Source organism: Cricetulus griseus, chromosome 2 (genome assembly GCF_003668045.3).
Source record: "Cricetulus griseus strain 17A/GY chromosome 2, alternate assembly CriGri-PICRH-1.0, whole genome shotgun sequence".
NCBI classification, from domain to species: Eukaryota; Metazoa; Chordata; class Mammalia; order Rodentia; family Cricetidae; genus Cricetulus; species Cricetulus griseus.
The window spans coordinates 162,175,504-162,193,390 of NC_048595.1; the positions used below are offsets into that span (position 1 = coordinate 162,175,504).

A 17,887-nucleotide genomic window follows, 5' to 3' on the forward strand; every position below is an offset into this window, starting at 1 on the left:
GCCATTGATTGGATGCACAGACTGTAAACACAACATCAGGTACAGTCAATTCCAAAGAGACCTCCAGGAAGAGTGGCAGGTCCCCAAATGTCCACAGAGACCTGAATAGAAGCCTTTGGTGTCAGCCTTCCAGTCCTGAAAGACATTCTTGAAGGGCTCTACTTGACTAAAGGATCAGCCTGCACATACAGGTTTTTCAGGAACAAAACAAAACAAAAAAAATAAACAGAATTTTGGCTGGAGTTATTTCTTTTTGTTGTTTTTTTTAAGATTTAATTTATTTATTATGTATACAACATTCTGCCTCCATGTATATCTGCACACCAGAAGAGGGCACCAGATCTCATAACAGATGGTTGTGAGCCACCATGTGGTTGCTGGGAATTGAACTCAGGACCTCTGGAAGAGCAGCCACTGCTCTTAACCTCTGAGCCATCTCTCCAGCCCCTGGAGTTATTTCTTGATTCTTCTAAATCCTCATACATTTACTACTTTTATCTTAATGACTCTCATTCACTCCCATCACCTTTCCTATAGGTGAAATAAATCCCATCAATGAAGAGAGTCTCATGGGGGCTGGAGAGATGCTAAGCAGTTAACAGCACTGGCTGCTCTCCCAGAAGACCTGGGTTCAGTTCCCAGTACCCACATGATGGCTCACAACAGTCTCTAACTCCAGTTCCAAGAGATCTGTTACCCTCTTGTGGCTCTGTAGGCACCAGGCACACATGTGGTACACACACATACATGTGGGCAAACATGCATACTCATAAAATGAAAATTAATATATCTTTAAATAAAAAGGAGTCCCTCCAGAGCTGCTTTGAAGACAAAACAACTTGAACTTCCCAGGGCCACAGTTTCTCTAGTTATAAAACAGAATTATGCCAGGCGTTGGTGGCGCACGCCTTTAATCCCAGCACTGGGGAGGCAGAAGTAGACAGATATCTGTGAGTTCAAGGCCAGCCTACAGCAAGTTCCAGCACAGCCTCCAAATCCACAGAGAAACCCTGTTTCAAAAAAACAAAAAAACAAAAAAAAAAAAACAGAATTATTCCATTATATTATGAACTTCAAGGAAATCATGAGTCTTCTCCGGGTCTTCATCCTTCCCCTACTGCCTTGCTTAGGAGGAGTGTGATCTGGAAGCTCACTAGCTAGAATGTGATAGATGCCATTGATGGGAGTAAAGAGATCTCCAGCCACAGTCCTGACAGGGGCAGCAGATCCGAAAAGATGAGACGTGCACAAACACAACCACTGAATCCCCTAAGAATTTTGCCCAGGTTCTTGGTGTCTAAAATCACAGCCTAATGCTGCAAATGGAAAGCATTTTATTAATTGAAGTATTTCTCCAGCACTCCTGCAAAGTTTTATTAAAAGGAAGACTGACGGAGAGTACAGGGCATACCTCCTATACATGGAGACTCCAATACATAATTTCTCAGCCACAAACAGGTTATGATTATATTGGGGGTGGGAACCAAGCTGTGCAGGGTTTTTGTTGTTGTTGTTTGAGACAGGGTCACACTATGTAGCTCTGGCTGCCTGGAAACTCACTCTGTAGACCAGTCTGGCCTCGAACTCAGAGTTCTGCCTGCCTCTGCCTCCCAAGTGCTGGGATTAAAACTGTGCACCACTATGCCCAGCCAATTGAACAATTTAGTAACAGGCATGCCTGAGATTTTTCCACAGAAGAAAGGTGATATTGCAACACATACACAAAACTAACCTTTTTCCTCTGTAGCTTTTGCTTTTCCCTGAATTCTTCCATCTTCCTGGCCTCTTCTCTGAGAGTATGTGCAAGCTGGATGTGACACTGGGCCACATTGTCTACCTCTGTGAAAAGAATTTGTAAATAAGACAAAGTCAAGGCCCACATGAGTCTAGATTCAAATATGCACAATGATTCAAAACTGTACATACAAATCTGGAGCAAGGAACAAAACTAAGAATAAGTCGTCACCAACACTCACTGAGGTCCTTCTTGTGCCCGACCAAGACCAAAGTTAAGTTTTTTGGTTTTTGGTTTTTGGTTTTTGGTTTTTTGGTTTTGGTTTTGTTTTTTGTTTTTTTTTGTTTTGTTTTGTTTTTTGAGATAGGGTTTCTCAGTGTAGCCCTGTCTATCCTGGACTTTGTAGACCAGGCTCTCTATAAACTCAAAGATCCTTCTGCCTCTGCCTTCCAAATGCTGAGATTAAAGGTGTTCACCACCACCACCCAGCTCAAACCTAAGTTTTTAGCTTAGCCTCGACTCTGTTACTAACCCAGTTGTATGCCCAGGGCTTTTGGGGAGAGGAGCAGCCTAGATTAACAGTCCTTACATCCTGAGATGGATGTTGGCTTTAATTGTCAACTTAGCACAACCTAGAATCACCTGGAAAGAAATTCTCAATGAGTGTTGGCCTGTGGGCGTGTCTGCCGGTGGTTGTCTTAAGTCAGTTGATGTGGGAATATCCAACCTACTGTGGGCAGCACAGTTCCCCAGTCAGGGGATCCTGAACTTTATAAAAGTGGAGAAATCAGGGGGCTGGAGAGATGTCTCAGAGGTTAAGAGCACTGACTGCTCTTCCAGAGGTCCTGAGTTCAATTCCCAGCAACCACATGGTGGCTAACAACCATCCGTTATGAGATCTGGTGCCCTCTTCTGGTGTGCAGAGATACATGGAAGCAGAATGTTGTATACATAATAAATAAAAATTTTAAAAAGAGAGGTAATTATTTAAAAAAAAAAGACAGTTAACTTGCTGAACAATAAAAGATGCTTTGCTTTAAAAAAAAAAAAGTGGAGAAATCAGCTGAGCACAGGCAAGAAAACCAGTGAATATACATGTCATTATTCTCTGCCCTTGCCTGTGAGCATAATGCCTTGCCTTCCGTGATAGGCCCTGACTGGAATTATAAGATGAATAATTCTCCCTAACTCTTTTGTTAGAATATTTTGTCATAGCAAGAGAAATAGAACTAGGGTGCTACTGAGAGCATCACAATTTCAAATTTGATTCTTGGGGCTGGAGAGATGGCTTAGAGGTTAATGAAATAAAACTAAATTACATCCAGAACCCTTTACAAGTCATACTTGGGGCTGGAGAGATATGGCTTAACTGGCTGCTCTTCTAGAGGACCCTGGTTTAATTCTTATCACCCACATGGCAACTCATAACTGTGTGTAACTCCCAGTACAGGGATCCAACACGCTCACACAGACATACATGCAAGCAAAACACCAATGCACCTAAAAAATAAAAAGGAAATCACCAAATTTGATTCTCTACCTCTTTTCATGATCTCTGGGTGCTTTTTATCCCTGGCCTCTCATGAGTTTAAACATTTATCAAAAGTTTGTGCAACATTTTGGCCTCTGAAGTTTATTTATCTTTGTAACAGAAAGGAAAGAAAAAAATACAGTTGTGTTTTGCTCAAATTAGGCTGTGTATGATTTGAGTACACCATTAATCCCAGCCTTTGGGAGGCAGAGGCAGAAGTGAGGTCAGTTTTATCTACACAGTGAGTTCCAGGACAGCCAGGGCTATATAGAGAGAAACTGTCTCAAAAAAAGAAAAAGAAAGAAAGAAAGAAAGGAAGGAAGGAAGGAAGGAAGGAAGGAAGGAAGGAAGGAAGGAAGGAAGGAAGAAGAAATATGGCATTAAAGCTAGAAAGACTGACTTAATGAAAACATTAATTTTCTAAAAACCTGTGTGTGTGTGTGTGTGTGTGTGTGTGTGTGTGTGTGTGTGTGTGTGTGTGTGTGTGTCAAGAACTCACATGTCACAGTACACGTGTAGACGTCAGAGAACACATATGAGTGGTAGTTCCCACCTTCCACCTTATTTGAGATAGGTTTTTCTTTTGATTTTGCCACTGTGTTCACCAAGCTATCTAGTCCATGAGCTTCTGAGAATTCTCCTGCTTCTGCCTGGGATTACAGACAGGTACTACCATATCTGGTTTTATGTGTGTTCCTGGGATATGAACTCAAGTCTTGACACTTGCATGACAAGTACCCACTAAGCCATCCCTCTAGCTCATGAAGAAAAGAATTTTAACTTGTACTGTTAAAATAACCTTGCTGGCTACTCTTCCAAAGGACCTAAGTTCACTAGAAATTGAACCCAGGTTCTCTGGAAAAGCAGTCAATGCTCTTAACCACTGAGCCATATCTCTCCAGCCCCAAGTATGACTTGTAAAGGGTTCTGGATGTAATTTAGTTTTATTTCATTATGTTAAGTTTAGACAAGCTAAATTTGAACACTATTGATTACCTGGTATACATTAAGACATCTAAGAACTTCCATTACTCTACTACTGTTTTATGAATACCCTATGCATCTAAAATCTTTTTTCATCAATTGGTTGGGCACAAATGGCTCTATATACCTTTTTGTTCAAAATAAGTGATTAGATTCCTTAAATGTTTCATATAATTATTTTACTGCTTTATGTTACCAGTAAAACTAGATTAAAATTTCAAACTTCAAAATAGCACTTTTACAAATAAAGTAATATATATAATGTATATATATATATACCATATTGAAAAATTACGTAATGTGAAATTGAAAAGAGTGAATAAAAAAGCTAATACATACTTGGAAACTACATTTGGACTTAAGGATACTGAAGAAAGCAGAACTTTAAACACAGTACATGTCATCATTTTTTACCTTTCAGTTTTATAAAAACTGTAAAAGCAAAGAAACTCTAGGTTACTAGTGACCAGTGAAAGAATGTCATTGTTGGTGGGGGAAAATAGCACTAACTTTGTGGAAAAAAATCTGGCATTTTGAAAGGTCAAAAATGTTTTTAACATAAAAGAATGAGGCAGAAGTCTATGAACTGAAATAGCTATTAAATAAACAAAAATTTCTAGAGAAATGTGATGGTGTATTCTTATATAAAAATACTCATACCTAAATTTGTATAGAGGATTAAAACAAAGGTTGGGAAGCTTATGAGATAGCTCAGTGGTTAGGAGCACACACTGCAGAGGACCTGAGTTCATGTCCCAGCATCCACATGGTGGCTCACAGCCACTGATAACTTAAGTTCCAGGGATCCAGCACCCACCCTCTTCTAGTCTCTGCCGGCACCAGGTATACACATGATACACAGACATACATGCTGATAAAATACATATACACATAGAATAGAAAAATTTAAGATATATGACAAACTGTTAACATGCTTTTTTAAAATTAAAACATATGCTCTGAAAAACCAATAAAACAAAAAGTTTAAATGTGTGTCTGGCCCCAATCCAGAGAGACTCTGAACAACTCCCTTGACATATTACTATTTATGTACATGAATAGGCATATCATACATATATTATAAGCATGAATCTAAATGCATTTAAAAGTAAATTACATCTAAATGCCTGGCAAAATAATCACCAAGAGCCGGGCGTTGGTGGTGCATGCCTTTTATCCCAGCACTTGGGAGGCAGAGGCAGGCGGATCTCTGTGAGTTCGAGGCCAGCCTGGTCTACAGAGCGAGTGCAAGGATAGGTTGCAAAGCTACACAGAGAAACCCTGTCTCAAAAAACAAAAACAAAAAAGAAAAATAATAATAATCACCAAGAACTACTTTACATTGAGAAATAAAAATTCCAGTGTTCACTGTCTTCTGTAGAGTAAGCTGTCTCATTTGAATGTAAAGTATCTATTATATTAAATTCAATATTTAATATTCTTAATATATCATTTTAATAAGAAAAAATAAAACTGTTGAGGGCTTTTTGTTTTGCTTTATTACTTGTTTGTTTCTTCATTATCATCTCTTGCTATGTATCCCAGGAACTCAAGATCCTCCTGTCTCTGGCTCCTGAGTGCTAAGATTACCAGTATATGCTACCACAACAGAAACAATAAAGCTGTTTTTAGAGGGAGTAGGAAACAAATAAGAGCAAAAAAGTAAATTACTTAAGCAAGCCAAGCTATGCTGAAGCTCTTTGCTCCGGGACACTTGGCTCCACAGTGTATATGTAAAGAAGGAGCATGGGAAGGATGCTGCATCTACATTGAGAAGCAGATCCATTGCTGAATTGAAGGGAAAAGAAGATACTGTCTATGTAGAAGTTGAGAGGCGTATTTATTTACGTACCTTTTACACATATGATGTATAATATATATATTTTAGTTTTACCCCACTGCTTTTGTGACTCCTGCCCAAGGAATATTGTGAAAACTAATCTGCCTATGCCTTTAGTGGGCCATAAAAAAAAATTCTTTGGCCGAGCGTTGGTGGTGCACGCCTTTAATCCCAGCACTCGGGAGGCAGAGGCAGGCGGATCTCTGTGAGTTAGAGATCAGCCTGGTCTCCAAAGCGAGTGCCAGGATAGGCTCCACAGGCTCCACAGAGAAACCCTGTCTCGAAAAAAAAAAAAATTATCTTGTCTGGCAGTAGGTCAAAGGACCCAATTCCCTCCGGAGAGGCCCCACCCCATGCCCTGCAGGTAGACATGACACTCCAGAGGCCAGGAAGACTCTAAAGAACCCAACTGACTCTCCCACTAAGTCTGTTAACAAGCGTGCCTATCCAATGAAGTCTCCGTAAAATCAAAACAGACATAGCTTTGGGGAGCTTCCTAATAGCCAAGCATGTAGAGATTACCTGGTGTTGCTCAGCCTGCTGAGCCCATTCAGCACAGCAGGGTGTGCTCAAAGAGGGCATGAAAGTTCCTCAACGCCCCACCTCGGCCCCCTCGCTTTAATCCATTGCCTTTGCAATATCCTTTATTATAAACTAGCACATGTAGTTCTTCCCCCTGGGTTCTGGGAGCCACTGGGGTAAACTGAACCAAATGGAGGCTGTGGAAACCTGATCTTCAGCCTGTTGGTCAAACAGGTAGAAGCCTTGAGACAGGTATCTAGAGTGGGGACTGAGCCTTCAGACTATAAGATCGGATCACCTCCAGGATGACAGTGTGACAACTGAACTGAACCAGAGGACCCTGGCTAGTTTCCACCTGAGAAGAGATTGCTTAGTTGTTATGGGGGGAAAATCCTCTCATGTGATGGGGTCAGAAGTCTCCTGTATTATGACACAGTCACACTGCAATATGATAGCAGGGATTCTGACGGAGAACACTCATCCAGCTACAGAAACACTTCAAGCATCAGTCATACATAGCATACCCTTTGACACCCTTCACCTGGAAATCCCATAGGAGGAAGGATAGAAAGCCCTGGAAGCAGAAACCCTGAGGAAAACTGAGCTGGGCAGGAGTCTCTGTAGAGCAATGTAACAAGTCTCACCCCAGACCTCCCAGCTCCTGGATGTCAACACATTACTGTGACTAATAAAAGTCTGCTGGTGTAATTCCAAGTCAGATTCACAACCAAACAAGGGCAACACCAATGGATGTGCCAAAATGGGCGAGAAAGTCCTATGAGGCCAGACACATGGGAAAGATTGCTGGTACCCACTGAGAGAGCAGGTCTGGGGTAGTAGTGGGTAGGACCGAGTGCCAGATTACAATAAGAGGAAAGAATGGCTAGGTACTCTGTTCTTTGAAGACTGTCATAATGTAAAATGTCTTGTAGAACTGGGGCTGTTGGGTAAAACCACTGGCTGAGCAAGTCTGACGACCTAAGTTAGATTTCCGGAACCATGAAACAAGCCGGATGTGTGCCATACATCTGAGATCTAGTACTCCCAGAGAGATGGGAGGCACTGATTGGAGAAATCCCCAGAAGCTTGCCTGCCAGCTGGCCTGGAGAATACTGCATAGTAAAGACAAAAGAGATCCTGTGTTTCAACAAGGTGAAAGGTGAAGAGCCCCCAAAGTTGTTCTCTGACCTCTACACTCATATGCCCTTACACACATGAATACATACACTAAGAAAATAAAGATTTCTTCTGTATAAAAATGTCTGGAAATCTGGGAGAAATGGCAAGATAGTTACAACACTGCCCCAGTGACTGAAGTCCTGCAGAAATGTCTCTGTGAAGAGAAAAGCCACACAAGAACATAAAAGAGGTTGGGTATGTCTGAATCAGGTGGATTGCAGACAAGCACTCATGCAACAATAGCTCTAACAACAAAGCAGGACAGGGTGTCCTTGCCTGGCAGTGGTCCCATTTGGAACTTAAGAGCACACAGAATCCCAGGCCCTACTCCAAACTCCCTGAGTCAGAAACTCAGATGGGCCATGAATCTGTGCTAACCTCAGCTCCCCAAGTGACAGGGAGATGTGAAGAATCTCTCTCATTTCTACTCTGCGGAGCTAGTTCTCACTTTATGGTTGTGCTAAATCTTTTTACCCAGTGCTAAACCAGTGTTCAAAATAAAACTCACCTTAGAAGAAAGACACAAAGCTTTCCAAGGACAGAAAATGCAGTTTTGCACTAAGGTTTGGAGTGATCACTGAGCAATAAGAGTGCTGGCTACTCTTCCAGAGGACCCATGCTCAATTCCCAGTACCCACATGGTATTGACAGCCATTGTAACTCCAGTTCAAGGAGATCTGATGCCCTCTTCCTACCTCTGTGGGCACCAGGCACACACATGGTACATACAGACATACATGCAGGCAAAACACCCATACAAATAAAATAAAAGTTAAATAATTCACTTACGCTGCTTGAAGACGTCAAGGGCTCTCTTCAAGGTACTGAAAAACAAGTACATATGCAATTTCAGTCCTGGAAATCATCCATATAATTGTATTACAATGTTTTCATGTGCTTCTCTTTGCCTACATCTTAACATGAGGACTCTAGATTCACTTTTGCCCTTGAGCTTCAGAAAACAGTAAAAGACTGGAACCCCTTAAGATCAACCTCCTCAACCCCAGGCATAAACAGTTCTACACTGTCTGCCCTGGGTCGAGCAAAACGTAAAAACTCTGTGTTTTATCTTCCCCAGTGATAATATAGGAATTTGACCCCTTTCTCATAAGAACATGTTGTCATTTGAATATTAAAACAGGACAACTAAAGAGAGAGCTCAAATCCTAGTTTGCACTTTGGGTGAATATCTGTGGTGTGTGTGTGTGTGTGTGTGTGTGTGTGTGTGTGTGTGTGTGTGTGTGTGTGCATAGATGTTGAGAGAGTATCTCAATTAGCCAGGCTTGCTATACAGCTTGAGCCAGCCTTAAACTTCTAACCCTTCTGCTTCCACTTCCCACGTGCTAGGATTACAGGCATGCATCACCATGCCCCAGCTCAAACCCTGGCTCTTAACTGACTCTTTTTTCAGAAAATCATCATATTTTTTCCTGATATTGAGTCTAACTCTGTAGCCCAGACCGCCCTGTTATTCAACATGTAGACCAGACTGACCTTGAACTCAGAGAGATCCACCTACTTCTGCTTCCCGGGTGCTGGGATTAAAGCCATTTACTTACTGATCAGAAACTATAGGTCAAGCTTATTCCTTTTTAAATTTTTATCTTAGAATTGAAAAATAAAATTGTGCCATTTACCATCGTATTACATGGTATTTTGAAATCTGTACGAATTGTGGAATGCCTCAGTAAAGTAATTAACGTATCCATTGCCTTACATCCTTACCACTGTTTTGGAGTGGTATACTTAGAATCTGCTTTCAGTTCTTTTTAAGAAAAATGCATTGTGCCAGGCAGTGGTGGTGCACACCTTTATCCCAGCACTCAGGAGTCAAAAGCAGGAGGATCTCTGTGAGTTCGAGGCCAGCCTGGTCTACAGAGTGAGTTCCAGGACAGGCTCCAAAGCTACAAAGAGAGCTGAGCTGGTGGGGGGGGGGAGGGAGAATAATGCATTGCTGCTAATGATAGTCACATTTATATCATGTGCTATACAATATATCTCTTGAACTTATTTCTCCTTACTAAACCCTTAATACCGTTTTTCTTCTCTGTTTTCACGTATGTTGTATGTGTGTGAACATGAATGTCTCCACATGTGTGGGCATGTATGTGAGTGCTCATGCATGTGCATGTAGAGGCCCAAGGTTGAAGTTGGTGTTGGGAATTACCCTCTTCAACTTCATTCTCTGAGGCAGGGCCTCTCAGTCAAACCCAGAGCTCACCGATACGGCTAGCCTTACTATCCAGTTAACTCTGGGGATCCTGTCTCCACCTTCTAAGGCCGGAATTACAGGCAGGCTTCCATGCTCATCCAGCATTTATACAGGTTCTGGGGGACTGAACAAAGGTCTCTGTGCTTGTGCAACACATGGTTCAACCACGGAATCATCTCCCTAGCTTTGAAACTATAGTATCTTTTGACTAACATCCCCCTAATCTTGGCCCCAGTCCCTGAAGGTTTTATTCACATCTGATTCTTTTTCACAATTTCTAGGACATTTCTAAAAATCTCCTCACTTAAGCTTTTAATTCACTCTTCTATAAGCATACCCCATATACTCGAGGTTTTTAGATCTGTTCATTACAGTATTTTAAAAAATCTATGTATATCTAATTCTGCTATCTATTGCGTTGTGGAATTGTATTCACAGTAACCTTTGTGTAGGTGGGTATGTATGTGTGTGTGCCTGTGTGTGTTCTTGTGTATGTATGTGACTGTGTGGGTGCATGTGTACATGAATACATGTTATGAACTAAATGTTTGGTTTCACTGTGTTTCTGCAGCAAGGGTCTGTGTTTGTGTCTGCTTTACTGACAGTCAGTAAAGCAGACACAAACACAGTGACCTTGTCCACGGCCACTTTAAAATAAATCTGTAGCTTAGGATTCTTCAGACTGTACTGAAAAAAAATTGTGCTAACTTAGAACCACAAATCCTGTGTCCCATTAAGATACATGAAAAGACCCTAAGAAAGACACACATGGATCCACCTAGGAAGGGGGAAAGGCAAGACCTCCTGAGTAAATTGAGAGTAGGGGAGAAGAGTGGTAAGGGAGAGGGGAGGAGGAAAAAGAAGTAGGGGAAAATGTATAGCTCAATTTAAAGAAAATGATGATTTTTTTAAAAAGTAAGTCAAACCTTAAAAAAACATCTATGAAAAGACACAGACTTTTAACAATTGGCAACAAGGAAGAAAAAATGTTCTTTCAGTCTTACATGCTGAAACCACAACTCAATTGTATTTGCTGAAATAGTGGGGCATTGGGCCACAGTAGCCAGCCTAGGAGGCAGAAGGACACTGGTACCTACTTGATCTCGGACTGTCCACATGGCTTCTTCTTGGAGAGACTCAGCAGGTCTTTGCCATACTTCTCCTCAATTGATGCCCTAGAGGGAAAAGGAGAGAAGGTCATAGGTCCTTCATACAGTTCTTAGCTAAGACACATAAGACTTGGCCCTGCATCAAAGTCATTCATCTGCAGACAGACCCAAGCCTATTGCCATGCACAAAACTTAAGCCAAAATGGATCAAAGACCTCAACATAAATCCAGCCAAACTGAACCTATTAGAAGATAAAGTTTGGAAATACCCTTGAATTAATTAGTACAGGAGACTGATTCCTGAACATTACACCAGTAGCACAGACACTGAGATCAACAATTGATAAGTGGGACCTCCTGAAACTGAGAAGCTTCTGTGAGGCAAAGGACACAGTCAGCAAGACAAAATGGCAGCCCACAGACTGGAAAAGATATTCACCAACCTCACATTTGACAGAGGGCTGATCTCCAAAATATACAAAGAACTCAAGAAGTTAGTTTCCAAAACACCAAACAATCCAATTAAAAAGTCGGGTACAGAACTAAATTCTCAATAGAGGAATCTAAAATGGCTGAAAGACACATAAGAACGTGTTCAACATCCTTAGCCATCAGGGAAATGAAAATCAAAACAACTCTGAGATACCATCTTACTCCTGTCAGAATGGCTAAAATCAAAAACACCAATGACAGTTTATGCTGGAGAGATGTGGAGAAAGGGGAACACTTCTCCACTGCTGGTGGGAGTGCCAACTTGTACAGCCACTGTGGAAATCAGTATGGCGACTCCTCAAGAAAATGGGAATGAGTCTACCACAAGATCCAGCAATTCCACTCCTAGGCATATACCCAAAAGAAGCACATTCATACAACAAGGACATCTGTTCAACGATGTTCATAGCAGCACTATTTGTAATAGCCAGAAACTGGAAGCAGCCTAGATGCCCCTCAACCGAAGAATGGATAGAGAAAATGTGGCACATTTACACAATGGAGTACTATTCCGCAGAAAAAAAAAACAATGGAATCTTGAAATTTGCAGGAAAATGGATGGAACTCGAAGAAACCATTCTGAGCGAGGTAACCCAATCACAAAAAGACAAACATGATATGTATTCACTCATATGCAGATTTTAGACATAGAGTAAAGGATTACTAGCCTATAATCCACACTGCCAGAGAAGCTAGGAAACAAAGAGGACTCTAAGAGAGACATACACGATCCCCTGGAGAAGGGGAAAGGGTCAAGATCCCCTGAGCAAATTGGGAACACAGAAAGAGGAGGGAGGGAGTTAGAAGAATGAGAAGGGAAGAAGAGGAGGGATGCAAAGGACATGAGGGAGCAGAAAGGTTGAGTCAGGCGAAGAATAGAAGATAACAAGAATAGAGATACCATAATAGAGGGAGACATTTTAGGTTTACAGAGTAATCAGGCACTAGGGAAATGTCTGGAGATCTACAAAGATGACACCAGGTAACAATCTAAGCAACAGAGGAGAAGCTACCTTAAATACCCTCCCCTGATAATGAGATTGGTGAGTGACTTATTGCAACCCGATAGCCCTCATCCAGCAGCTGGTGGAAGTAGAAGCAGACCCCCACAACTAATCACTGAACTGAACTGGAATTCAGATGCAGAGAAAGATGAGTGAAGACCAAAGGGGTCCAGACCAGGCTTGTGAAACCCACAGAAACAGCTGACCTGAACATCAGTGAACTCTTGCTCTGCCCAGACTGATAGCTGGGATACCGGCATGGGACTGAGCCAAACCCCAGGAACATGGGTTTCAGTGAGGAAACCTCGGAAATCTATGGGACCACCTGTAGTAGTTCAGTACTTATCCCTAGCATAGGTGTGGACTTTGGGAGCCCATTCTACATAGAGGGATACTCCCTGAGCCAAGACACAAGGGGGTGGGCCTAGACCCTATCCCAAAGGATACAATAGACACCTGATGACCCCCTATGGAAGGCCTCACCATCCAGGGGGAGCAGAAAGGATAAATGATAGGTAGGGTTTTAGTTGGGGGAGTCGTAGGAGAGGACGGGAGGGAGAAAGGAACTGGGATTGCCATGTAAAACAATTCTGTTTCTAATTCAAATTTAAAAATCTGCAAAAAAAAAGAAAGTCATTCATCTACTGTACAAGTTCAGATATAATGTCACTATCTAAGATATAAGACTCAGTATTTTAAAAAAAAACTAAAAATAAATAAATAAAATAAAACTCAAAGCCAGGCATGGTGATACACATCTATAATCCCAGAACCAGGAGGAAAAGACAAGAGACAGGAGTCAACACCAGCCTTAGCTAAACAGGGAGTTTGAGGCCAGTTGAGGATTATGTGACCTTGTTTCAAAAAACAAAAAGAGGGGGCTAGAGAGAAGGCTCATGTTAAGAGCACTTGTTACTCTTCCAGAGGACCTGGGTTTAGTTCCTAGCACACATATCAGGCAATTCACAACCACCTGTCACTCCAGAGGAACAGACGTTTTCTTTTGGCCTCCTTGGCACCCATACATAAATGGCATACAGACACATACACATAAATAAAAATAAGTCACACAGACACACACACACACACACACACACACACACACACACACACACACATCACAAATAAAGTAAAAAATGGTGAAAAACAGTTGAGAAGACATGCACGGCAATCTCTGATCTGTACAACATACATGTACACACATAGCTATGCAGACACACATATGTGCATGCACATATATGAACATGTATAGACAAATATACCACAGACATAGATAAATTAGTTGTATCATTTGATGGTGATTGAAATGAATATTTTTTAATTTTTTGTTTGTTTGTTAATATGTATGTCTGTAGTATGTGTGCACACGTGAGCATATGACTGTGTGCACACATGTAAAGACTAGAATCCTAACCTTAACCCACACTCCATCTTCTTCCCTTGAGATAGGGTCTATAACTAAGCTTGGAGCACACATCTGCTGATTGTCTGCTAAAAAAATGTAAAAAACTTTTTTTGAAGTAGTAGTTTTATTCAAGGTTTGAGCTAGACATGCTTTTTTTTTAAAGATTTATTTATTTATTATATATACAGTGTTCTGCCTGCATGTATCCCTACAACCCAGAAGAGGGCACCAGACTACATTACAGATGGTTGGGAGCCACCATGTGGTTGCTGGGAATTGAACTCAGCACCTCTGGAAGAATGGGCAGTGCTTTTAACCCCTGAGCCGTCTCTCCAGGCCATATAAAAACAACATTTTCAAGATAGCCATTTCACAATGTTGATTCTTCCCATCCCCGAGCCTGGGAAGTCTACCCATCTTCAACTGTCTTTGATTTCTTCATCAGAATTTTAAAGCTTTCATTGGAGAGGTCTTTCTCTTCTTTGGCTGAGTTTATCTCAAGGTATCTTTTTAAGGCAGGTGTGAATAGAACTGCTTGCCAGATTTCTTTCTCGTCATGTGTATTGCTGGTACACAAGAGGCTGAGGGTTTGGTATTTGATGTTGCATCCTGCCACTTTGCTGCAAGAGTTGCCCAGCTCTATAAGTTTTCTAGTAGAACCTTAGGGTCTCCTATTTATAGAATCATGTCATCTGAAAATAAAGTGACTTTGGCTTCTTTCTTTATTATTTATTTATATCACTTTTATTTTTGTGTGTGTGTGTTTTTTTTCTCTAAGACTTTGAGCACTACATCGAATAAAAGTAGAGAAAGTGGGCATGCTTGCCTTGTCCTTGATTTTAGGGGAAATGTTTGAGATAGTTCCCAATATAGTATCATGCCAGATGTAGCTTGTTACATATACTTTTGTAATGTTGATATACGTCCCTTCTATTGTTACCTCTTCAGGGATTTTATGATAAAAGGATGTTGGATTTTGTCAAAAGCCTTTTCTGTATCTATTAAGATGATCATGTGATTTCTGTTCTTGAGCCCATTTATACGATGTTCAACATTCTCATCTATTGAACCATCCTTGAATCTCTAGAATGAAGTTACCTTGGCCAGAGTGATTGATCTCTTTGATGTTTTCTTCTATTCAGTTTGTAAGTATTTTATTTATATTTTTACATGTATGCTCATCTAAGATATTGGCTTATGACTTTATTGGGTTGCTGCTGTGTCTTTATCTGAGCTTGAAGCACCCCTTTTCTATCTTATGGAATAAATAGTTCAAGCATTGGTGTTAATTCTCCTTTAAAAGTCTGGTAGAAGCTGAGAATGGTAGATTTGGGGCCAGCCTGGGCTACATAGCAAGTTCCAGGCTAGCCAGAGCTATGTAGTAAGACCCTGTCAATAAATAAATAAATAAATAAATAAATGTTTGATAGGCTTTACCAGTGAGTCCATCTGGACCTAGACTTTTTCTTTACTGGGAGATTTTATTACTGCCCCCAATCTCAACAAAATTATTGCAGATGAAGGTGGGGTTTAAATGAGTCCACCAGGCCAAAGATAAATGATAAGTAGATATTTATTGGGGAAGTGCTTTCACAGGTAAGAGTAAATAACTGCCATGGCCTTTCTGCTCCAGAAGATGCAGTCTCTTCCCTTCTGATGCTCTCCGAAACCCAAAAGAGCGTGAGCCAGACCCTCCTCTATCTTATGTAGATGTGTTATTTTAATTCATTTTATTATTCATGTGTGTGCATGTGTGCACATGTATGTGTACATGTGTGTTCAGGTGCCCAAAAAGGCCAGAAGAAGTCACTGGATCCCCTGATGGAGTTACAGGTAGTTAGTTGTGAGCCACATGACTTGGGTGGTGAGAACCAAATCTGGGTCCTCTGGAAGAATAAACAGCAAACACTCTTAACCACTGAGCCATCTCTCCAGCCCCCCTGTTTAAATTCTTTACTCCACCTGGGTTTAATCTGGGAAAATCATACGCATCAGAAATTCATCCATTACTTTTAGATTTTCCAACTTAAAGCGTGTCCCAAGAACTTTCTGAATTTCCCTGGTATCTGTTATAAAGTCTCCATTCCGTTTTCTTTATTTCTAATTTGGGTCTTCTTTCTTTTTCTTTTGGTTAGTTTGGCTAGGGTTTGCCTATTTTGTTGATCTCTTCAAATAAATAGCTCTTTGCTTCATTGAATATTTATATTCTTTCTCTTTCAGTAATTTATGGCTTGATATTATTTCTTTTATCCACTGATTTTATGTTCAACTTGTTCTTGCCCTAAGGGTGATCATTAAGTTATTTGGGATCTCTTAATTTTTAATATGGGCAATGTACCTATGAACCTTTTTCTCAGAATTGCTTTCATTGTATCCTAAAAGTTTTGATATATGTTCATTTTCATTCAATGTGGGATTTTTTTCATTTCCTCCTTGATTTCTTCAGTGATCTATCATGTAATAGTGTATTATTTAATCTCCATGAGTTTGTGTATATTGTATATTTTCTCTTGCTGTTAGTTCACAGTATTATTCCATTGTGGTCAAAATACAAGGAATAAGTTCACATTTGCTAAGAATTTCCATGTGTCCTATCATATGTTCTGCTGAGAAAAATGTCCATTTTACACGTCTGGATGAAATGTTCCATAAAGGTTCCCCTTGGTCTATGATATTATTTATCACAGACACATATTTTTTCCCTTGGAACAGCCTATCTATTGTAGAAGTGTAATATTGAAGTAACCCAGTGCTATTGTGTTGGGGTTGATCTGTGACTGTACATATAATAGTATGTATTTTTATAAAATCTAGTGTATTTGTACTCGATGCATCCATGTTTAGAATTACAATGTCCTCTTGATGGGCCACTCCATTTTAACACCATAAAGTATCATTCCTAATCATTGTCAGGTATTAAAACGGCAACATTTGCTTATTTACTAGGTCCATTTGCTTGGAATTTTTTTTTCCTCCTTTTACTGTGAGGTAGGTAGCATCTGTCTTTGATGCTGAGGTGTGTTTCTTAGATGTAACAAATACATGGGATTTATTTTTTTAATCCAATATATTAATCTGTGTTTTTAATTGGGACTTGAGACCATTAATATTCAAAATTATTATTTGCATTGGGACCTGTGCATCTGGGTTTGGGTCATCGGTTGAATTCTTTTTAAGTTGCCCTGATTCCTTCTGGGGAAGTGTGTTTAACATTCAACAAGGACTAGATTTCAGTAGGGCTGAATTCTCGTTTTCTCTGCTGAACTGGTGTCTAGGACACCAGGCCCAATCTCCAGTGCTCCCCTGAAATTAGAATACTGTCTTCAAAAGGATCACTATCAAAGGGTATGTCCGCTATGAAAATCTACTAATAGTCAAATAAAAAAAAAAAACCACTTCTTAAATGCCAATCATTTTAGGAAGTAAAGGAGCACTGATCATACTATGAAGGGTGATACATTAACTACTGTATAAATGGGGGGGGCAGAGTAAGACTAGTGATTAGTATTGGATTGATAGAGGGTGAAAAAGGAAGAGGGGGATATGAATAAAAGAGGAAACAGCAGAAGAGAAGAGTCAGCTGGGCGTTGGTGGTGCACACCTTTAATCCCAGCACTCAGGAGGCAGAGGCAGGCAGATCTCTGTGAGTTCGAGGTCAGCCTGGTCTCCAGAGCGAGTGCCAGGATAGGCTCCAAAGTTACACAGAGAAAACCAGTCTCGAAAAAACAAAAACAAAAACAAAAAAAAAAGAAGAAGAAGAAGAAGAGTCAGTTTGGGCTAAAAGTAAAATGAAAAGACATTAGTAAATTCATACACTCAGATGACCTACAACCATGCAGACCTCAGGAGGCTGAGACACAGAAACCCTACAAAC

At 40.6% G+C, this 17,887-nt stretch overlaps 1 protein-coding gene across 1 annotated transcript in view; it reads right to left on the minus strand.

Annotated features, from left to right (window-relative positions):
* The window catches only part of Pstpip2 (proline-serine-threonine phosphatase interacting protein 2), a 48,016-nt gene that overhangs the window by 16,861 nt on the left and 13,268 nt on the right, over positions 1–17,887 (minus strand). The window contains exons 3-5 of the mRNA XM_035438712.1: positions 11,101–11,178; positions 8,581–8,615; positions 1,733–1,839 (exon numbers count right to left, since the gene is read on the minus strand). Coding sequence (XP_035294603.1) covers positions 1,733–1,839; positions 8,581–8,615; positions 11,101–11,178 — 220 coding nt within the window. The remainder of the gene's footprint in view (positions 1–1,732; positions 1,840–8,580; positions 8,616–11,100; positions 11,179–17,887) is intronic.